Here is a 24,885-nt window from a genome sequence, read left to right as displayed (position 1 = left end):
CATACTGTTAATTTCCAGATCACAATGACATCACGTTCCTTCTCCGATTACCTCATGTCGAGAGGGACAAGGCATATCACAGTGGGCTCACAGATGGAGGTACGAATAGTTACAGGCAGAAAACATCTTGGCTGAGATAACAAGACTGGAATTGCACACTTAGGTGCAGCGAACGGAACAGGAAGCGATGAAATGCACAGAACAGCGAATGTTCTGCGGAACAGAAGAGCGCAGAGAGAACACTGGGCCACCCAAAGCTCCCGTTCCAGCCCCTCACGCTCACTCTATTTCTCTTCATTTCATCTCTCCTGTTATCTGTTTTACCTGGGTACTTACTGGAAATTTTTCATTTCCAAGTATTTAATTAATCATACAGACTACAATTTATGCTCCCAGAAACAATACGTTATACGTATTTTCATATGGATAAATTGCATCTGCAACAAACGGAAATTAGCATTGCCAAAAATTAATCAAAACAAATTAAATTTCTTTAACCTAATTTTTATGCATTATCAGTAGAGAAACAGCGTCTCTAGAATGATAAACAACATCTTCACTAATTTACTCCAAGTTGATAGGACCATAAATCCCTCTTCTAATTAAGCATGTTTCACAAATAGAAGATGGCTGAGAGTTAAACAGATACAGCTCCTTCACCTACATTTTGACAGATTAGGCTAAATGTAGGCCATTGCTATCTGATAGCTGGCAAATGGCTTCACCAAAATGACTTGGGAATTCTTAATCACACTCCTCTTTCCCAATACTTACGTTCAAACCTAATAGACACAAGCACAGGTAACTGGACAAATCCGCAACTCATAGGACGCTGAATTATTCTTTTCACTGAGAGCTTTCTTTAAGACGTCCTGAAATACTGCATAAAAAGATACATATTTTTCATATACTGAGGGAAGAGTAACAAAAGAGCAGTGGAGATTTGACACCCATACACAGATTCTCACAAAGTCATTACATTAACGTTAGGCATCACTAAGGTTGCATAGAAGTTGCATAGAAGCTATCTAAGCTGCCTATGAGAACGTACAGAAGTCTACCATCAGAATTTAAACCCTAAAATGAATTTGGGGTGAGGAATGTCATACAAATTCACTTGGAAATTTTTCAAAGCTAAATTTTAAACAAATAAACAAAAAAATTTGTGCTTAAAGTTACAGTCCCAAATTCATATTAGACATCCCTGCCAATGTGCAAAAACGCTCAGCACTCAGCAGCTCTCTATACCTTCAAGATCATGAAAAAAAAGCATAATTTAACAATCTAAGGGGAAAGGCTAAATGAGATTACCTTTTCTAAATGACAAGGCTATTTGCATTTAAGTGGCATTAAAATAGTAATTACATTTGTTATTTGCATAATAATGAAACAATCCTTTTATGACAAGGTGTGTCCTATAAGAGTGTCAGGAATGTGAAATTCCTTTCATAAGTTAAATTTGATTTACCTACAGAACCTTTACTAATGCCCCTACTACTTCCTGGGGCAAAACTCTTTAACTCGTTACTGAAACTTTTGCATTGTAACTGGTTTCTGACTGAACTGAATGACCGCGTACAACACCCACAACCTATAAGCAGGCATTCTGCACATATTAGTCATATTGCTGCAAATCATTACAGAATATATTTTTTATATCTTGTACAAATGAATTTCCAGTCTTAGACGGAAAAAGCTAGAATTTAAGACATGAATGTTCTAAGTGACATCTTTTCTTACCCCCCCCAAAATGTTTTTTTTTATTTAAAGAAAACGTCAGTATTTTGACCCATATTTTTCATGCACCAGTTAACTAGAAAATTACAGAACCTGAAGAGCTCAGATAAAATTCATCAAGGGGATTAAAACAACACGCACATCCTCCTTCCAATAGCTGTCGGATGCTACTGGAATGTGAATTAAAGACTCCCAAGCCTTTGAAAAACGAGGACCTCTGAATTTTTAATTCTGTTAACCAATCATTAAAGAACTGGAAATCGCTCTGTTTCTGACTGTTTGATAGGTAGCTGCTTCCGTAAGGTACATTTTTAATTTTGTAAGAGCTGGCCTGTTTCCCAGCAGCACATTGATTTGTGGGACCACTACTTATGGCACCTAGAGCATAATTAAATATTAAGTCTCTCTTTGATGTATGCAAAGCCTGACTAAGAGGATTACTAGAGACACTGAGGGTGGCTTTCACACATTTTCTGGTAATTGAACTCTGCAATATCATTAAATTTATCTTTTCTCAATAGGAAACACATTCATTCTTTACAATATCTGAAGTCCCTTTTTGTACCAAGGGAGAAGACGGAACCTTCTAAAAGTGTGCAAAAAATGCCAGCTAAGTAAGGATAAAACAATTTGGAAGTAATATACTGAATATAGTTTTTAATTCTTACAATTTTAAATTTATATTAAAAAGTCTTATATACATTCCTCTATTAGTTAATAATAGAATTAGATCCCACTGTTTTGATGTGATCTCAAGGGCTTTACTGCTTTGCTACATGAGAAAGGATGACTGAGTTCATAAAGGTGTAGTGATGTTAGAGAAATAGATACTTATAGACAAAACTGAGCGTCACAGCTGTCTGAAAGCTAGCACACGGCATAGTGCGTGTCTGAAAGAAGTAATTCCTAATTTCTATTTTTAGCCCCGGCTTACCCAGGATTACGCAACAACCTGACAAAATTTTTAAACTGTTCTTCAGCTTCGCCTTCTGTAGCATAGGGATGCCTTTTTAAGGTCTTTGCACTCAAAACATCAACCTGGACAAGAGAAACTTTTTAATTAATGCTTTGCCAACACCTCCTCTACAAATCTTTTCCCTTACTTTTCAGCAGCGATGTAAATACTGAATTATGCAGTGTAACTATTTTACTAATATACCATGAAGGATTTTGAAATGAGCCTAGCAAAAATATAGAGAACACAATTTACAGTATGCTATCTTATTAAACAATCTCCCCTGTTTGTTAATTCACAAAATAAGCAAATTTATTTGTCAAATAAGTTTATCATTTCCTTTTCATAATACTAACTCCTGGATGACAGTTTGATATCACCCGGCTAAAAGAGAAAAACAAAAACAAATTGCCTGTCAAATGGATTGTTCATTTGTTTTCCTGGACATTAGGGAAGAACCCCAACTGTCAGTTACTAGTACCTAGCAGACTAACCAATACGACTTTTCAGTCTCAATCACACACACCGTTACCTAGCACAAAGTATCCACCAGAAACAAAGAATTCCATCTGCCACATCTAGCTTGAGCTGACATGAAAATTAGAATTATTTTTAAATATGTTTCAGCAGCACTCTTATGATTGCACTCTGTAGCAGGCATTGAGGAAAAAAAATAATTTTTTATATATATATATATATATATATATATATATGTGCATAAGGACAGCTTTCGTTCATGTTAGTTATGAAAACTATTTCTGAACTTAGCTAAAGAATACATACTATATACAGAGAATTATATATTACAGAATTGTATATGTATTTCATTATAATTAGCTCTGAAAGATTTGAGTTTATTTAGCGTAGCAATTGTGCTTTTTATTATATGGCTTTGTCAGGCTGGAAGGTTGGGCCAACAAGAATTGCATGAAGTTTAACAGAGGTAAATGTAAAGTCCTGTGCCCAGGAGAGAACAATCCCAAGCAGCAGGACAGGCTGGGGTCTGGCTGCCTGGGGATCAGCTCTGCTGAGGAGGCTCTGGGGTCCTGGACAGCACAAGCTGAGTCTGCACCAGCAGCGTGTCCTGACAGCCGGGAAGGCACGCCAGCAAGAGTATAACCTGCAGATCAAGGGATGTGATTATTACACTGTGCTTGGTACTTCTCAGGCTGCACCTGGAATACTGTGTCCTGTAGAGAGACTGGAAAACTGGAGAGGGTCCAACATGAGGCTACCAAAATGATCAGAGGGTTTGAGAACTTCGGAGATGAAGAAATGTTGAATGAATTTAGTTTGTTCACCAGTCACAGTCTGCCAATACCTGAAAGGCAGTTATAGAAGACGGAGACAGTTTCTTCACAAGGATGCACAATAACAGATTGAGAGGCAATGGGTACAGGTTGCTTCACGGGAAATTCAATCTGGATAGAAGGAAGAAAGCCCTCTTCACTATGAGGATAATTACACATTTGAGTTGGTTGCCAAGAGAAACAGGAAAATCTCCCTCACTGGAAATACTTGAGGCTCAGCTTAACAGGTCCCTAGATAAAAACCTAAGGTCTTGCATTGAACAGAAGTTTGGACCAGGTGATCTCCAGAGGTGCCTTCCAAACAGTGCTTTTCTGTGTTCCTATAATTTATGTGTCTCTGCGCAGACACAAGATGAGCACGCTCTTTCCAGCCTCTCCATAAGAAGAGGCAGTTCAGTTTCACTTCACCTGACCCTTACTTAACTCTAAACTGCTGCAACACTGCCAGTTTATTTATTCAAGAAGCACAATCTGACTGACACCAGCCAAACAGTGGGCAAGCTGAAGGCTTCTTGAACTATGAAAGAAGCATTCTTTCCACAGGAAACTCCTTCATATCGAGGATCATCTGTCAAGAGTTTACACTAGAGCAATCACTGTAATTTTGGGCTGAATCTGAAACACTGAATAACTACTGATTCTAAAAATCTCTTTAAAAATCCTTGCATAGATCAAAGATGTTTCGAGTACAATATTATTTAACTACAGGCAGTGTAGCATTACTATGGGAAGGAGATATTACTGTATAATTGGCATGCAGTGGATTTAATCAGGTCCTAAAACATCACGAGACAAAAGTAAACGGTTCTACTTTTATGCTGTGAAGTTCTATACACTGACTAATAAAAGTGACCTGACCTACAATTCTTAAGTTTAATGACACTTGCAAGATTTTTTTCAAATAACAGTTGCTTTCTCTTTCTTCTACCGTAAAGTTAAACTTATTATCTACATCTAGTATTTACATGTTTCAGTTCAACGCTTCAGACTTGAAGTCCTTTTGGACTGGAAAGAATAGCCACAGCTAACAGAAATATTACCAAAGGATATTATATACTAACAAAAAACTGAAGATCAAGAATCATCTCAGACACACACCTGAAGAATGACTGAGGAATGAAGTGCCTGTATTACTGTAAACGCAAGGAAAAATAATTTTTAAAGGAGCCAAGAGATAAGCATTTTCTTTTTAAGATTATTGTCTTGAATGACCTCAGCTCAGTGAGTCAGAACTGAGGTACTGCTTTTATTTTATGTGAATATAAAATACTTCTGTGCGCAGGTTTTGTAGGAGGTATCAGGTTCTATTTCAGTTCCATAAGCATTTGGTATTTTCATGGAAGGGATGCGGGATGTGAATGGAAGAGGCATTCAGAAGACGGATGAAAAGTAATTCTACTTCTGAATAATTTTACATGAAGCAAGCGATACTCATATGATTTCAAAATAACACAAGCTTCAAAGATAGCTGTGATACTACAACAAGAATGCTCCTTCCTGTTAAGCATTTAAGACATTTTCACTGTACCTAGAAGACTAAATGCAGAAGCTCTAAAAAAACCTACTCTGATATTAAGCACTTAAAGTTTGTCATGAAATGAAGCAGTTAAAGTATTAATGGTTATCCGACAAGAACCTTATCGGTGTTAAAACAACAACAGTAAGAACACACCTGAACAAGCATACAAGTTAAACTGTTAAAAATATTCAGTTTGGTCACCTAAAAATCTGTTGTTGTTGTTTTTTAATCTGAATTTGTGTAGTTTTAACTTTTGGCCATTGTGTGTTGTTCCCCCATCACCTGTCTTAATATTTGCCTGATAAACTGACAAAATCTTTCAACCGAATTTCAGTTCCTGGCTTCTATAAACTTCTAGAGTTCAAGTATGGAGCTTCATAATACTCTCCTTGATAAACTGAAGTGTTCTCATTCCTGAAAAATTTCACTAGAAGATACTTTCCAGTCTTGGATTATTCTTTGATCTATGTTCTGAACCCCTTTCAATCTATTAATTTTTCTCTTGTTTTCTAGACATTTCTAGAATTGGACACAACGGTGATAATAGAAATGACATACACAAATTTATTTTAAGTTTTCATTAAAGTTTTCTTTTTACCCAAAGAGCTAATTTCTAATTAAAAATAATGTGCACGTCAGCTAAACAAAATTGGAAAAAACAGATCTGAAAATCGTTAGGGGCATATACGGGTCTGCACATAAATCATGTAGGATATGTATAGAGTTCATACGCTCATTTTTTCCATAACAAAAAGGTGAGAGGACCAACTCAGCACACACTTTGCAAACACAGCTCAGACGAGGGAAGGGACAAGTCCTGCATCTTTGAACTACCAAGGCATAAAATTAACTCATATCCCCTTGCCATCCTACACTTGCATGTGCACACACATGCACAAGTGGAAAAACAAACAAACAAACAAAAACTCCAAAGTCCCAGTAAAGCCAATTGGATAAAAAAAGAGGGGAAACATTTTATACATTGTACGCTGTAACAAAACATCAAGCAATATAGCAGTTTTATTCAGATTCACGTGAAGGTAGTGCATGACGATTAAGAACAAAGGAGTATTCTCCTAAAAGGAGGGTAGGAAACAAGCCAGCTTCTACATTCTGCAGAAGAAATGCTGAATTTTAGTACTTTTATGTATGTTAAAAAAAAGTGAAAGCTAGGCATTTCCTCATCCTTTAATTCAGGAGGAAAGGTAATCCATCTTAGACTCCAAAACTTGGGCTAAAAATGCTGTCTCTCTTAGCGAGGAAATCCGGAATAGCTTAGAGTAACTTCTTTCAGTAATGATTTTACCTCACCTTTTCTGACTTTATACTGAAAGAGAGTTAAAATTCTCACTTGGTCAGTTAAAGGCATGAATCGTTTTAAGAAATTACTATCTTTCAGCTGTTGGGTACTGCCTTTTAAAGGGGCAACAATTGCCTCCATGACCAAATGCATTTCCCACCAAGCAAATCTTTTCATTTGACATTATCCTTATATTCCCAGTGCCTCTTTATGAGATAACACTTAAAGAAAGAGCTTAGAAAAAAAAAAGAGAAATTCTAGCTGTAACTCTGATTGCAGCACTACACCAAGTAGATGATAAATAGGGAAGGTAAAAGTGACAGAAAACAGTAGTCAGAAGAGAAACAATATATAAAAATTAGAAGCCAATGCATGACATGGAAGAAAACCTGCTTGATGCAGTTTGGTATTCTGTACTTGTGATCCCAAAGAGAAGCCAAGGAAATCTATCAACTATCTCTGCTCTATAGAGAGCCACAATTTATTAGAGCCCCATCTGGTAGGAAGGTAGGACTGCTATCCATACTGACAAGATGCATCACAACCACATACTGAAAATTAATATTTCATTATACAATCTTTGTATAGAAACAGCTGCATGCTATTATTTATAGCAGTCAATGCTAATACCTTTGTTTCAGGCCAGCAAGCTCGGAGAATAGCTTGCGTTCTGAAGAACACGAGTAGCTTGCTGTCCTCGTCACTGAGGTGGAACGCTTGCTCCATGATTTGGAGCGCTCTGATGCGAGGCTTCACCGGTAAAGAGTCATCACCACAGAAAGGTCTCAACCACTCCAGAAGGTCCTCTGAAGAAACTACTTTCTCCCTGGAATTCAAGTTAAACAATTCAGTGTTAACAGTCTTCAACAAACCTAACCCCAAAACGACATGCATTTTCAAAATTGTTTACAAGTACATTCTGTTGAACTGCAAGAAATCTCCTCAGAAGGCTCATAAATTATTCTTTCTTGTTATGCAGAACTGAAACCCAAGTGAACATGTGCTAAACGGGCATCCCTCAAAATTGCTGTATGAAGTACAAAGAACGCCATTCCTTGCACGCCTGCCCCCGTGATTTGGTAACAAGCATGACCGTGTTGTACCAACTGCATCAACTTGTAAAATCTTCATCAACAGTTGTCTTTATTTAAATAATGTTCTCATATGAATAAAAATAAAATATATTCAAACAAATAAATAAATCAAAACCCAACTGAAATTTATCACAGGCCAGCTTCTCTAGCATTTGATTACAGTTTCAAGAAACCCATCTCTACAAGATCAGCAAAAACACAGTAAGGTCCAACTAGGCTAAATAACCTCTGATATTTTACGTAATTTATCCTTCTAATCCACAATTATTATGAAATTGATTTTGCTTAGGAGAACAATCTAAACACTGCTGATACAGCCTTGAAATGAAGTGTACCTAGTAAAAATAAAATACATGCACAGATCACGTGTGGTTCATGGGCTTCTTTACCTTCTCATCCTATGTTTTGTCATTTTCTGTACTGTTCTCTATCTTAATAATTCTTAGAATTCCACTTGCTTTTTTAACCATATCTGAGCACAGGCCATATTGGAAAGCTGATGGTAGGCAAGCACTGATATCTGGTTTCTGGTTATCAGTCACAGTTAGGCATAAGCACTCCTAGAAAGAAGCTGGCCATCACTGACTTATTATATTGTCTCTATCTAAACAAATATGCTACCCTCAAACATTCTGATAAACCCTTTAAAGTTTTCAACACTGATACACTTCAGGAAACAAAGGAATCATGAAGAACAGACTATCATTAAAAAAAAAAAAATACACTCTTGTACTATGTGATCTACTTTCAGAGAATATTGAGGCTAGAAGGTTAAGTGACCTTTTCTATGCTTTCCTAATACACACATTTCTACACATTTCAATCATTCAATGTTATCATAATATAAAGGAGCCAAAATATTCTACTGTGGAAAACCATGTAATTATTAATATACTAAAACTATACTTCTCAGCAATTGGCAAAGCCTGCTTCTAAAATACAAACTAAGGAATAACATCAGTGCACGTGTGGGAGAAGCAAAACCAAACCACTGGAAGGATCAAGTCCCATATTAACTCTTTTACACTTTAAGACACTCTTCATCACATCCCTGTGCTCATAAACGTTCTGTAGTCAAACGAGAAAACTATCAAGTACATGATCATAAATGAAAATATTTTTTATATCTACAGTCAATGATTTCACTTCAGCCTCGGCAGAGTTCAAAAGCAAGCTTGCAGAAAGATCCCACCACTTTGTCCATGCTTGAAAAGAAGCGTTAAACATGTGTTTCACACATCCTGACAAAGAGTTTTTCCTACGAAGTGGGTAACTATCACGCCTCTGCTCTCTTTTAATACCTCATGTTATGCAAGACGCCCATGCAGAAAAAAAATGGAGATAAAGCTGATAAAGTTATTTCAGCACTGTTATGTCTGCATGCCTGTTAGTGAATGAGTACCGCAGTTGGTACCACAACACACTACTTGAGCAAATCACACATTTTGTTGTAGTGCATTTTTCTAAACACTCCTATCACCTAGGCCATTATAGGCTTGATCATACCCATATTAACACTGTAAGAATTGTACAATATACATGCTTCAGCGAGGAAGAGTTATTTGATGAAACCATCAAAGAGACCAAAGATTGTCTGTGTACAAAGCAGGGCCCTGGGCTACTGAAGAGCTGAAGCCATTTCTTTCATTTGTAATGCCTTTTTTCAGTTGAATAATTCTGCTCCTGGTTACCAGTCACTGGGCTTTACATTCTTTTTCCTCCCTCAAGGGAACATAAATATGCTTACATGTTTCAGGTAACAATCTGAAGTTTTCTTCTAGAACATAATACAGTTTGGCAAGAGTCAAATTTACTCTCTAATACCAGTCCAACCTATACACTTCATTTTGAATAAATTATTATTAAAAAAAATAAAAAGATGAAGATGAAACATTCCATTTACCTATATGCATAAACTGTCCAGAGGAGATTGTTTTTTTCTGAAGCATCTGAAAAAAAATATTTGTTTATAACTATATATAATAAGGACTACTGCTAGGGTATGGCTTTCTGGGCAGGTTCAAAAGAAACTGCACGTTGTCCAGAACTTTTAATACTGGAATCAAAGTTAGTTTAGTTTATTTTGTTCTAATTAACAGAGTTTAAAGGAAGCACGCATATACTTTCCATTAAACTCATTTCACAAAGTTTTGCGGCCTATTATAAGACATCAGAGAAAGCATCATTCTCTGTAGACTCTTAAGACTTTTTTTTTTAATTTATCTTTGTTTCGTAAAATGCAATTCATCTGTTTAATGGACTATGAAAAATTACATATATTCTCGCATATAGGTTTTCATATCGGCTTTTTGTTGGAATCTTGTAACACAACAGCACAAGGTCGTAATAGAGGCTTTGTATCTTCCTCGTCTAGCTTGGAAATGGCTGTAGATTAAAAATGCCTACAATCTTTTATCATTGTTGTTCAGGGATTTTTTTTTGCCCGCTTGTGTTGATTTTTAGAAAGGACACTTATCAAGTCACTCTACCAAGAAAAACTAATGGAGGATAGCCACAGGCAGGATAGCCAAAATATAATGTTAGGACAAAGCACTTAATTTTTATGGACATATATCTTTAAAATTACTTTAATTAAAATGTAATTAAATATATTTTAAAATAAAAATATAATTAAAATACCAATAGACTCAGAAGCAATCACTAGATCATCCAGTTTTACCTCTATATATCATGTACTATTAACTATTATTAAATACCTTCCCCAAACACTTCAGTTGCACAAAAATTGGAACACAAAGAGAATCTAGTGTTACCACGGCGAGAGAGGCTGAAATTGGGTCATTATGTGAGAGTCATAAAAATGAGTCCAGCAGACAAACTGCATCACGGTAGGTGAGAAATTCTGAGAAGCCTTCAGTAATTTTGAATACATACTTCCCCCAGATTACTTCTAAATCCACTCAAATTATGACACTACAGCAGACAAACCAAACATACACCTCAGGAAATCAGAGGTAACTATCCAACCGTCCTCAGTTATAAAAAATGTATGATGCCTCAGAGGAAGCCAGAGTATTAAGGCTTGGAAGGGGACTTGTTATAGCAACACGTTTTGTGTCTTCCTCACATGTCAGTTAAAATATTAGTATCATCTAGACAGTTAGGTATTGTAATAACAAGAATAAACTCCTGGTGAATCCCATTAAAAAAAAAAAAAAAAAAAAAAAAAAAAAAAGCTTCATTCATTACTATTTATCCAGTGATTACATCTTGAAATTTTCAATAAACTAGATTTTAATGTATCTCTCATATAGCTTATTAAATCCATATAAAGCAAGTTTTTAATCAGCGTCATGTGATATTAAGCTTTCTCGAGCATTTGAACTCCATTATTTTAAGACTACAGCCTTTACCAGTTAAACCTATAGGCCTGTCAAAAGAAAGTCAGTATCTCTGTTTCATCTTTGCAAAGCCTACCTTCCAGGGCACAATGCTGGCTGAGAAGTTAGATAACTAGCCTCTAATCCTTTACTAATACAGCCTCACTCACTAAACTTTACTGTGTTGACGAAACACCTTTGTAGTAAGAGAGCTGTGCTGCATGCAGTAATTAAGCACCTTAACTTTAGCAATGATATTATCCTAAACACCTGAGCAGATATCTAAGGGAAATGGTTACAGAGATGACACACACACACAGAATCACACAGAATGGTTGAGGTTGGAAGGGACCTCTGGAGATCATCTAGTCCAACCCCCCTGCTCAAGCAGGGTCCTCTAGAGCATATTGCCCAGGATCGCGTCCAGACGGGTTTCGAATATCTCCAGGGAAGGAGACTCCACTACCTCTCTGGGCAACCTGTTCCAATGCTCCTTTAGGCATCTGCTGCCTCTACACACTCTCCATCTCCTCTCTCTCTTGTGTAAGAGCTTAAAAACAAACAAACAAAAACCTCTTCAAATAACCGTGTAATATGATAGAAGAACATCTATTCACCTATGATAACATAATATAATCATAATGATACTGGATATTAGCACCTAACAATGTAAATGTTTTTATTTTATCTGGTCACGACTGATGCCTGTACTTGCATACCATCTGATTTTATGGAAAACCAATCGGACTGGTTGCTTTTGAAGTATGACATTTTTGTATCTGAAGTTTATTCTTATTACCCTACACTCTCCTTCTTTCCCTATAGGAACCTTCTCTACTTTCACTATAGTTTCCGCTGCTTATAATTCTAGCCATTTCTCATCTTTTCTACAATATCCCTGGCCAAGTTAATTATTGTATGCTCTAGTATGGTAATAATTACAGAATGACCATATTCCCTACAGAGGAGAGAGAAAGAGATGTTTCATAGAAATTTTTTTTTCTGACTTAGACAATTAGATTATTAACCTGTTAACTAAATTAGATTATTAAAAAGAGTGCATTAGACTACATACAGTCTAACTATGTGAAAGTATTTACACTACACACATTAGCACAAACACAATTAAGCAGCTAGCAGTGTCAGAGAGAGGAATTCATTTTAGCCCTTACTGGCTCTAAATGGACATGTAACAAACCAGTAAACCACATTCAGCTATCCTTCAGTAGCCTTTCAAAGTAGAACTACTATTTTTTATTTTTATTTTTTTTTTGAAGAAAGAAAGAAAGTCATTCCAGGTGAGCGTGACTTATAACTAATGTTCTCTTACTTATCTTAACAAGATAGATGGGAAGGTAATACCAGTTAGAAAACACCAATTTAACCTGTCTTGCAGCTCTGAAATAATAAACATTGACAGTTTAGGTTTTCAGCCTGCCCTGATTTCAATTTTATTTAGGCTTTACATTGTCTGAATAATGCTATTCAGCTCAGAACTTCAGCTAAATTAGAAATGACTCTCGTGGCATTGAAACCGTATATTAGAAGTATGAGAATTAAGATGGTCTGCTGCAATATTTCAAGAGTTCTGCAGAGCTCACAGCTAATGTTTATATGAGGGGAAGATTTATGTTTTGTAAACAGAACACCTGAAGTTTAAACAGGTAAATAAGAACAAATATTTAAATGAATCTAAATAAACTCCTGTTTAATTATTACTATTATCACGTGTTATTATGTGTTATTATTACACAGATCTCCACCGCAGCTTATTGTTTGAACACTTTAATGTAAATAATGTATATAAATAAAAGATTCGAGAAAGCGTATCTCTGGATAAAACAGTACTTACACTCCCATCTACAGCAAAATATTACAGCGAGATTTACATAGATTATGGTATCCAATCAGTCAACTTCAGCATCTAATAGCCTGATACTACTGTACTTATATAATTTAATGTCAGTGTAGGAGTCTACACACAATAGTGTAACTGCTTTTTCTGGCTACCAGAAAGTATGGCTTTTTAAAAGTTCTTAGCTTGCACATCTAGGAGAAAAACTGAGATTCCATTTTATTTTTTCTCCTTTTCTTTCCTAGATGTGCAATGGGAAAAGTCAGTGAGCTAGACTGATCATTCTGTGACCTGAAATAAGGTCATCCAGAAAAAAAGGAGAGCAAATTTAGGAGAGGCATTATAGAGCATTTGTAAAATTTCTGCAATAAAACCTAACAAATACTGATAAATTTAGATATCTAAAAGTGTATCATTATCATTTATAGTTTATCTAATAAACTGAAGTAAAAGCAGTGAAGTACTCTACTTCTGGTAAATATACAATCTGCAGTAGTCAGAGCAGGAATACTATTTCCTCAAATGACCATAATACATGGTTGACCAAGTTTTAGGTTCAGTGACTTGGTTTCTTCCAGCTTGTCAAGTAAAGGGCTCAAATTTTGAACCGTATAAATGACAGCCTGTTCCAGAATAAAATCTTAGAAAATTAACTGCAAGCCCATTAGATACACCCATGAATAAAAGTCATGCTTTCATAAGATCCATCTTTCAAAGCCTTAACCAAAGAATCCACACAATAAGCTCTTACCCTTTTTCAACACTTGCATGGACTGCAGAAACGATGCCTTCTAGGACTCCAAGCGGATTTTTCACAGAGGTAGAAGAATCACCATCTCCACTGTAAACGGAAGACATACAATTCAGTTGTAAATGGTCCTCCATATTCTATCTAGATCTGTCCAACTGTAAGCTATATATGAACTGTTCAATAATGGTGACAGTTTTCCATTTCCCTTGCTTGATTAATACGTTTACTTTCACATCAAAGTAATGTGAGTAGCAACAAAAAAAGAGTGGGAAAGACAGGTAGTAAAATACTTAAGAGAAACTTAAAAGAAAATGGAGAGTTAAAATTTAGCATTTCTAACACATTACCTCAGCCAGATATACATATGTAATCTTGTTACCCTGAAGATCTCATCAAAATTGACTACACAGACTGAAAGTTATGCATAAATGCCCCCCCACCCCGGCTTCATCTTGCAGTGCCATTATCAGTTTAAGCAAATTCGAATCGATGTCAAAAGAATCCCATTTGCTGATCCAGCTGATTCTTTTCCCCTTCTGGGATTAATTTTCAGTCGGATCAGCCAGGTTCATGCTCAGCAGAACAACAAAAGAGAAAAGGAGGGGGGCACAGGGTCAAGAACAACTTGTGGGAAAGGGGAGGCCTCAGCCAGCCATGGAACAGCACATGGAACAGAGTTTGCCTATGCATGAGTAGAAGTAGAAGAACGTGAATCATAGCCCATCTGACGTTCCAGCTGCACACTAACGTTCTTCTGCAGCTCAGGAGGTAGTATACACAAGGAAAGCCACCCTGGCAGAATGAAAGCTTCACCCCTAATGCAATAAAAGTGACATTTTCTGCCATGACTCTTAGGAAAATAGGCAACCTGAGATGTGACCGAGTTCTGAAAGGAGAGGAGATTTCTCACTTACACTCCAAGAAAGCATGCAGCATCTCTTTGTGGAAATCCTTTTAATGGCAATGATGCCTAGATTGAACTAGAAAACCAATAGTGATGCCCCTCTCAGGGTATAACCAATACAATACTTAATGTTGCATTAAGAACAGAATGAAAGGCAAATAATCCCAAAGGTAGTTTTTTGAGGATGACTCAAAACCAGAGGTGCAATGCATTTTCCTTACAGCTCATCAGCATGTCAAAGCTACTCTGCAACCAAAATGTCAACAAATTCTTACACTTGTGACTTACAATCTCTTAATAAAAAATTAACATACGTTCAGACTCCCGATTGCTATGTAAAAGCAAAAAATCTACTATATAGCAGACTGCAATGTGTAAAATCTGCAATAATTCACGTATCTTCTGATAAAGGCTATGAGAGTGGTTTTTTTTATTTTTTAATTTTGTCATTCATTACTTGAGTAAGATAAATTTTTGTATCACTTTAAAAATAACTCTATGCATGACCTCTCCATACAGACCTGAGTTTCTACAACCTTTAATGTCTTCCTGCACGGAAGACTTTATTAATAGGTATCTAGCATGTCAGCCAGTAGCACTAGATTTAAAATCAAAACATGACTCCATTCAAAATGGATGCAAGATAATTTGTTGCAGAGGAAATCTAGGTTTAGCTTGCCATCTTTGTTTTAGGTTACTATAGTCCACTCATAAAAAGGAAGCTAACCTCACAGATCTTTTCCTCAAAAAATACTGTTACATACATAAAGTTATCATAGAAATGGCATTTTTAATGCCATTTAATGCATTTTTACAGCTAAGTAAGTTTCAGAAGAGTGAAAGATTTTTAAATATTTTATATATAATTTATATGTATATAATATATATTATGTATAAACATATATAATTATATAATAATTATATAATTATATAAATTCATAATCACATATATTTATTAGATGATATATAATTTATAAATAATATTAATGTATATATAATGTTGTGTACATATATAAAGATATATAAATAAAATGTCTCTAAACATCTTGAGAACATTTGGAAATCATCAAATTATAATTTATGCTTCAGAAGTATCCAGGATTTCAGATTCCCGAGAGAGACAATTTCTGTTCCAAAGCTATTAGTCTATTTTCAAACATACAAGGGAAAAAAAACCTGCATTTAGTTGTCAGAATGACCCTAAACATAGGAACAAAACAACAATCTGGCACTGGGTATGACCATCTCAGTGCTATGGAGAACTGGCTCCCTTAATATCCCACCTTAGGCACAGGCCAGTTTCCAGTGATTCAGGGAAAAACACTGGGGAGGGAGCCTTGTAAAGGCCTTTTTCAGTTTGGACTCCACATGTAGATGACACCAATAGTGTAGAAGAAGTGTAGAAATCGTAACTTTTACACAAGCAACTACATTCATATGGTTTCAGATTTGTTAAAAAAAAGTTTTTTTTTAATAAAAAGTGAAAAAAAAAAAAGAAAAGAAAGAAAATAAGAAGATTTAAGAAAGGTTCCAAGAGCAAAGATAAATACAGGCCAACTTTAATTTTCCTGTATTATTATGCTTTTCCTGTGTTTTTTCGAACACATTTGTAATAAAAAGTCATCATTTAAAGACGTTGATATAGTACTGCATAACAGAACTAGAAGAATACCTATAAACCTTGACCAGAGGATGATGGCTGTCTGAAATATAAAGGAAAAAAGGCTATAGTTAGGGCACAGGACATGGAACACAGAAATTGAGAACTTATCAGCTCTGCTCACTCCAAGTCATCTTTATTACATGTAAACAAATTGCAATATCAAAAGAGAATGTTCATCAAACCTTCGATTTTGGGTGTCTTCAGTTTTGGACAACAGTTCTAAGTAATGCTAGGTCTTGTTTTTCAAAAGCCCTTAGCATCTTCAATTAGAAATCAAAGTCTAGCTCCTTTAGCAATGAGGCTTTGGGCATCTCAAAAAAAAAATCTCAAAGGAATATATATGCCAAAGTTAATGGTCATTTCTGAAAACGGAAACCACTCTGTTTCAGGTAATCCATCTATAAAGCCAGTTCTAGAGTACAGTGAACTTATTAACTTCTACAGAAAGCTTTGAGTTTGTCATATGGAAGTTGCTACAGATAGATAAACATTATTCTATCAACAGGCAGGAAAATAAAGAATACATGGAGGAAAAAAAAAGTAATCTAAGGCATAAATAAGCTATTCTAAACAAGAAAAAAAAAAAACTAGAAACGAAACCTATCAATTGAAATGAAATAATGCTATTTCCTGAAATTAATGTATGATTGAAAGCTACCACTTTTTCTTTAAAGCTTAAGATTGCCTATACTGGCTAAGAATGATTAGACAAACTAAAAAAGATTATAGTTCACAAGACAAATAATCTTGTGTCAAGTTTCCACAAAGATTGTTGCCTTGCTCTTTTCTTAATAATTAATGATGAAAAGTAGACAGCTACTAACGGAAACAAATTAAGGAAGAATTAGTCTTTCACACAGATTATATGCTGTTTTATGCATGTTAAAAAGAGCAGACAGGATTCAGTGTTCACCTCGAAACTTCTAGGTATGAGCACGGTGTAATTATACTGATAAAGGCTTATTTTGATTTCAATCCAGTGCCAGAAAAAGTGATGCATATTTAATCAAGAATTTCCTCAAATACAGTAAACAAGTACAAGGAATGCTTGAAGGGAAAATAAATTAAATTCATCCAAGTCTTTTAACCTAATTATGCTATTCATTGAAAATACTTGATATTCTCTTATTTCTCCAGCTTTATTTTCCTCTTTTCGTTTGCATTTACTCTGCATATCAGGAAATAGAAAAACCTTATATTGTTGATATTATCATACCAAGCTGAGAAAAAAGTCATAATGTCAGACAGTCATTGCCATCAGAATTACTATGAAATTACATAATTTTCAAGTTGCTAATCTACCCTGTATGAACCCTGATCAAATGAGATGGGACACTGAAAAACCTGCTGTTTTAATTTTCTTTTAAAGTTAACTACTCCAAGTCTAATAACACGGGCTTTACCTCCTGAAATAATGTATCCATCTGAATACATAAAAAAGAAATATAGCAGCTGTAAATGAAGACCATAATATCTTGAACAGTCTTCTCTGACTACCTAGACTCCTAGGTAGGAAAACTCCACTGAAGATACAGAACTCTTCTTTATCATCCATGAACATTCCTAAAACTAATTGCACACATCATGGAAAGCCTCCAGTATAATTATGCAAGTGACCTTAGGTAAAGGAAAAAAATGAAACTTGTATAACTCTAATCAGGCTACTAATGTTATCAAAATCTTTTATTTTTTCAAAAGTTCAGATTTTTTACTCAAGAGGCAGCTGAATTCTATCGATAGCAGCTGTTTCCATACAAAACTCAAGAAATTACCAAATACAGTTTTTACATGAAGCAAGTAGATGAGCTCTGCTGGAGAGACTCCATACACACCAGGGAAAAGGCTTCCACTTTGAATTTTGTGCACCAAAACTAGAGAATCAAGGAAAAAGTAGTTAATAAAAGCAGTTAACAAAACTGGACAATACTGCTCTTGAAAACAGGCACCTCAAGTTAGGCAAATAACTACTTTCCAATCGACGCTGTTTCTGAGAAGGCATGAGAGATTTTAAGCCCATGAAACTACACTATTGAAAATATGAAGGCAAGAAGAAATTTAAATGATCTTTTACAAAGGCAATCTTCTTCTGCAAGAGAAGTATATATTTTAATAACAAGAGACATTTCATGGTATTTGAAGGTGGGGTTTGTAATTATGAAACTGAAAAAAACGATGCATATTTTGAGTCACAGCAGTGCTAGGATCTGTTTAGCTTTCGGATAAATCACTGAGGCTAATCTTAAGTTTTCACATTCATACAGGCCCGTTTCATTTATGGCTACAGTACTTCAATTAAATTTGCTGTCAACATATCCACTGAAAATCCAAGGAAACTCTAGTTAAATGGAGTTATACGCCTCTGACTACTACTTTAAAAAAATTAATCCTCATAAAAAGAACTTTCCAACATGATCCATTCAAAACTATTGTAGAAAATAACCACATTGTTTAATATATCCAAGTTCCAATAAATAAAATTTAGGAGTTTTCCTAGGAAATGTTACTTGTATTGAATAGTAGTTTGGCATTCCAGGCACACAAGCAAGACTTTTTATCATATTTTTTCCCATGAATGCAAAAATGGAAGGGTTACACAGAATGCTTTGGTTAGTATGTCTTGATTTGTGCTATGCTCTAGATTGAACGCTAACATCTCGGTGCGGCATAGGGACACATCCACCTTCATTCATATTGATGATATCAATGCCAGCAAGCTTAAGCGATGCCAAGCAATAACCTTTCCTTCAAGTATTTACTATTTTTTTAGAGTTTGCTTAGAGTGAAGCAACTTTATAATATTAACCCTTCACTGAATTTCATAAGAGGGAGGATATTACATCAATTATTTTCTATTCTATTTTATGCTAGATTCATGTTCTTTACTATTCTTCACGCTCTTCACTATTCTATTAGACAGTCTTTCAGTAGTTCATTAAGTAATATGAATATTATCTACCCTATGACTTTCATCTCATCCTCTTCCAGATAGGCAAGCAAATAAAGTAGGGCATATTGTTTCGCAACCTTTTGCGTTGGTATATCAGTACATATTTATAAGGAAGAAGACTGGTCAAAGGAATGCACACCACACGCCAAATGTAAAGTGGTGAATTCCTGAGTGTATCAGCAGCCTCTAATTCTTCCTCCTTTGCCTCTTCCATTTCGTCCACTGGAGAGATATGCTTTCCCTTCTTTACTGAAAAGGGCTGCACAGGACTTATTGATCATGGTCTTTGCCTGAGAACTTTACATTAACTTTCCAGCCCTTAGCCTTGAGGTGCATATAAAAAACTAATAATTCAAATCACAGAAAAATAGGATAAGAAGCAGAGTGGAAAGGAGAATTTTGATTATCATAGTCCACATGTTAATGAGATTCACTGTAGCTGAATTAACTAGATAGTGTGAGCTTCATATCCAGATGTATTATGCTGCTGTATTCCAGCTATGAACAGCAGGATAATGACTACCTAAAGCCAAATTATTGTTCACCAGATGGACAAACACATCCAAAAAAGACAATGTTATGCACGTTGCTATGCAAAAGCTCTATTATCATTGAGATTCCATAAAACAACTCCTGAACTGAGCTGACAGGGAAAAAAATCAAGTTTCCGCCAAAGGTGGCTGCAAGTATTTTGAAATGCCGCCTTCTTCTCACCTGTGACATTTCATTCTGCTGTAACAGACACATAAATGCTGAAGCACAGGTACAGATGTAGGCAATTCCATTCTAGAACTGGTTCTGTACTTCTGGTTTGCACATTCACTTCATCCTACCAACAACAGTTTTTCTGCATGCAGAAGAACCACAGAAATTCTCACAAAGTTCTATGCTTCTAAGCTGGTCTTAAAAGTGATGCAGTGTCTAATAGCCACATAATAGTAGAACGCTCTTACTTGTTGCTCTTATCTCTTCAGAAGAAAAGTACTTCTGAAGAGTTCTGAATAACTAAGTTAAGTGAGAAATACCTGTTCATTTCTCATCAATGCTATCAAACTGTCTACCTCCTTCTTCCCTCTTCCCCTCCCCCACCAAAACGAAACAAAAAAACAAAAAAAAAATCTCCAAACATTTCTACTGATCCCAGATCTGATGGTATCTTGTTTGGGATATTCAGTGCATCATAAGTCAGGCCAAGAAACGGCAACAGGCAACACTGCGACATCAAATCCAAGGGAGTTGCCTCGGGGGAGGAAAAAAAAAAAAAAATCCCTGCTGAATTGATTTCAGGTGACAGCAGAAAGAAAAGCAAAAGTGAACACTTCTATGCTGTTCTGAAGGAGAAAGAGCACCACAGAAAAAAGCTCATTGATAAACTGTCAACAATGGCAAAAAACGAACTTGGAGTCTTTCTCCTGGGAATAAAAATACTAACAGGGATGTAAAATCCTAGAACTTCATTCTCTGCTTCTTACCCTAAAAACATCACCGCTCAGCTTTAGTCCAACCATGTAGTAGCCATGTGGCCTGGATGTGCTCTCCGGCCAAGCTGTTTTGACAGAGGGCATCAAGACTCAGCTGCTCTCTTGCTCAATCACACTGAGGCATGAATCGGAACAGAGCTAATTCCTTGGTAGCAAAGGGGATAAGTTATCCAATTACAAATATTCATGAACTTCCACATATCCCAAAGCTTGTTAAAGAGCAGCAGCATCTTCACAGACTCCTTCAATCTCCACATATCCCTATCCATGTACGCTAGCCTCAAGGACGGTCATTTGAACTCTGAAATCATAACCCCTACCATTTCATTATCCTCAAAAATAATGAAAGGCAAGAAAAAGGCTAGACCTCAAAGGACATGCTGAAGTTTCATACTATGTGGCAAAGGAATCTTGTAACCACCACAGCCACAAAAGCTGTAAAATCTCTTACCAAGTCTTAAGAGGAGCTATTATGAGTGGCAAGCTGGGCTACAACTGATCTTTAAACACAATGAAGGAAAAGAATCTTACCTCACAGAACAGCTTTTCAAATAGTATGCTTGTTTTCCTTCACTTGTGTCCATAAACCTATTTATTCAGGTATTTGCAATGGTTCTATATTCCCAGAGATCACTGTATTCTCCCAAATACCTGACACACTAAAGCAGTTTCAACCTCAAATTTGGAAATCTAAGCTGTCTTCTTTCTGGGCTACAAGTCAAGAAATACACGTGCTGCATGATAACCAAAATAGCCAACATACTATTCAACGCAGGAATTTTCTCTCCTTCCTTGCCAGGGATTCAAAATGACGCTACTGAAGAAACTCATAATGATTACAATGGTTTTAGACTGCTTCTGCCAAGTGTTAAAATTTAAATTCCTAAGTAATACTAAAAGGAATGTAATTAATTCAGTTCAAAGATCATCGTGGAGTTAAGGTAATTGACCTGACACAGTCTAAACTCTGCTCTTTCAAACTGCCAGTGAGATTTTAAGATGCTCGGCATCAGCTGTAGTTCATGATGCTTTGCATTGCCCAAGTCTTGCCAAGGTCTTAATAGAATTATTCAGGGATATGTAAGTATAAACTGCCGGAATCCAGTTATTTTGAATTCTCTGTTCTCCTAGCCTGTTTCTCCCTAATTTTAACCATAACAGACGACTCAGTTCACTAGGGTTGTATGAACAGACTGGTTATTTGGTTTGCATAATGCTACGGGAAAGACAATCACTGAGATTTTGGAGCTGTGAATCCTGAAAAAAGATGGAGATGAGGTCTTGGTCCTGGAACAGTGTGTGGGAATGCTGCTAGGATGATGGTACTAAAAAGCAGGAAGAAACAGTGACAGTCGAACATCACAAAAATTTGTTTCTCTCCAATAAATTAGCTTTTTTTTTTTTTTTTTTTAAGGATATCATTGTTGCTTTTATGTGCTGTGGGAAGCATGCAGTACTCACGCTTGCTGCTTAATTTGGGAGAAGAAGGGGTGGCACAAAGGGAGAGGGAGGAGGAAGGAAAGGAAAAAGAAATATCAGAAAAAATATCAGAAAATTATCAGAAACTCAGAGAATGATCTCTTTTCCTACCCACTACCTGTTCCCAACAGCCAGGTCTTTCGACCTTCTGCTTAAGAGGGAAGAATTATGTGGAATTATGCGTAAACTCTCCAAAAATTCACAAGCATGTACGCACACACACACACACACACGCACACACCAGAATCACATTGTAGAGTCAAGGTTTTTAACTAAAAGCATTGCCTAATGAACAGAGTTCTGTGGCCTGTTTTGTTCAGGCCACATAGGCTTCCTGAACTTAGAGAACTACCACAGCTGTATGAGATTACAGGTCAGCAGGAACACAAACAGTCTAAGAACTCATTTTTTGTCATTCCCCAATTTTTGGCAAAATCCACAGATTCAAAAGAGAGAAAAAGTACCTACTATAAAAACAAAGAAAGGTTCGTGGGCCAAATTACAGCATACTTACCTTAATGCACATACAATTTTTTTTATAGCACATTGGACAATATCCTTGGGAGAAAGACCTAAATCTCCGACAGCCACTTGTAACAACTGTCGTATCATGTCCAGAGGCTGACCATCTATACACATGGCTACTGCTTGGTCATGGATTTTTTCTCTCTCCGACCTTGATAAATCATATAAGTAGCCATACTTCTGTAGCATATCCTGTGAATAGATAAGTTTTTGAACATGAATCAGGGTACTCTTTATTTGCAGATAGATATTGTTCAGTGTCGTTAATTCCACCAAGACTTAACACGTTGCTATGAAATGGGAAAGACTGATGGTAGTGAATTTTCAACGATCAGGTTAACAAAAAATAAAGCTATGAAGCATTATCAAATATGATATAAGGTTGATTTCTATCATTACTACTTATGGTAACACTCAAAACAAGCATGTGATTAGTCAGGTTTTTGTAATAAAGCATAATAATCTTAAGGAAATTTTGATTAGTGTAATAATTTTTCTGTAATAGCCTTCTATTTTCTTAAGCGTCCTTTAAAATCCAAAAGTTAGTCATACCTATGCTACTCTTCATACCTAATACAGCTGCATTTGCAGAAGCTTTGCCGAATAATTTGTTAACTTGTGCAAAATTGGAGGCTTTAATAAAATCCGGATCATTTTAATACTATTGAAACTTGAAACTGTTAATTTGGCCCCAGCTTCTTAAAAATAAAAAGAGAAAATAATACTTCCTTGATGAAATTATATCTTTGTTCAATAGTAGTAGCTATTCAATGATACAATTAGTTTCTACTCTTCTGGGAATGTTCAGGTAGCACCAACACAGTTCAGTAAAAACTTCCAGTAAGTTATTATCATAGATTTTTTTTTGTATATTTATTTCTGCTGTATATCACTATGGACTCTAAAAACTTCTATGCCTTCTAGACAAGAGCTTTCAGCTAAGCTTTTCTTGCAACAATCTGTCCAGTGACAATAAAAATAACGGATCTTGTTGACTAAATTTTCAGGAGTAGCAATAAGAGATTTTGAATACATTGATAGTTAAAATTTGTAAGTCAAGTGAATCTCTAAAGTTTCATCAAATCTAAATCTCTAATGAAACATGCAGAAACTTGGAATTGAACTTTCCAAGTGAAAGGCACACCCAGGACACTGCTGCAAAATACTTAAATAAATGTGAATGTAATGTATTGTTACCTGTTCGCTGTTTTTCAAGTAAGTGATAAAACTATGACTGAGCGTTTCCAAATGAGCAAGAGATTGCTGCAGATGATTCAGACTTTTTTCATAGGCAACAGATGCAGTTTCAGTATCTTCCACGTCATTTTCAGAAGGCTTTTTTCTTGATTTCTCAGAAAGATGCTCAACTGCTTTAATAGCCTTCTTAGTCACTTCTATCCTGGCTTCAACTGGCAGCTGAAAAAGATTACAGAATATTCAACCATTATCATTATTTGTACAATATCAGCTGTATTACAGCAGTGCCTAAAGGTTACATGGCACCACCATATCACAGTATAGCATAAAATTAAGTCAAATATTATATGAGGCAAAGTCTGATATTTTAAAAAGTATCAGAATTCCATATATGTCTTTGCCTCTTATCCTTTACCTTTTATTGATGTTGATCCTAGCTCACAATAAAACCTATAAAACTTATTTTCCATAATAATTTTCATCGCTTTTCTATACTGCCATCTGACAACCTGTATTTTTAATTCCGCTTTGAGAGATATCTGGAGATCATTCTGGAAGACAAACTGGAAATCCCAAAATGTGAAAATTAACTTAAGGTTAATTTTGTTAGGTTGAGGTCGCCATTTGCAATTTATCCCTAACACTATAACCATAGTAAAACAAATCACACCAAAACAAAAAAACAGTAGGAGGTCTACAACTACACAGTTTTCAGGTACTTATCTTGGGCCATGGGTACCTTCACCTGCTTGTACGTTTATTGCTACTACTCCGGCTTTCCAGGAGGGATGCCAGTATAGGCAATGTTTCTATTGCCATGAAGATTT

At 35.8% G+C, this 24,885-nt stretch overlaps 1 protein-coding gene across 3 annotated transcripts in view; it reads right to left on the bottom strand.

Moving 5' to 3' along the window:
• NBAS (NBAS subunit of NRZ tethering complex) overlaps positions 1–24,885 on the bottom strand; it is a 187,445-nt gene that overhangs the window by 37,190 nt on the left and 125,370 nt on the right. For all 3 annotated transcript variants that reach the window (XM_068937157.1, XM_068937158.1, XM_068937159.1), the window contains 4 exons: positions 24,059–24,277; positions 22,851–23,053; positions 13,863–13,952; positions 7,452–7,647 (listed from right to left, as the gene is read on the bottom strand). In XM_068937157.1, coding sequence (XP_068793258.1) covers positions 7,452–7,647; positions 13,863–13,952; positions 22,851–23,053; positions 24,059–24,277 — 708 coding nt within the window. The remainder of the gene's footprint in view (positions 1–7,451; positions 7,648–13,862; positions 13,953–22,850; positions 23,054–24,058; positions 24,278–24,885) is intronic.

This window comes from Struthio camelus, chromosome 3 (genome assembly GCF_040807025.1).
Source record: "Struthio camelus isolate bStrCam1 chromosome 3, bStrCam1.hap1, whole genome shotgun sequence".
NCBI classification, from domain to species: domain Eukaryota; kingdom Metazoa; phylum Chordata; class Aves; order Struthioniformes; family Struthionidae; genus Struthio; species Struthio camelus.
Note: the sequence above shows the minus strand (reverse complement) of the source record. Positions and strands in the feature narration are given on the sequence as shown.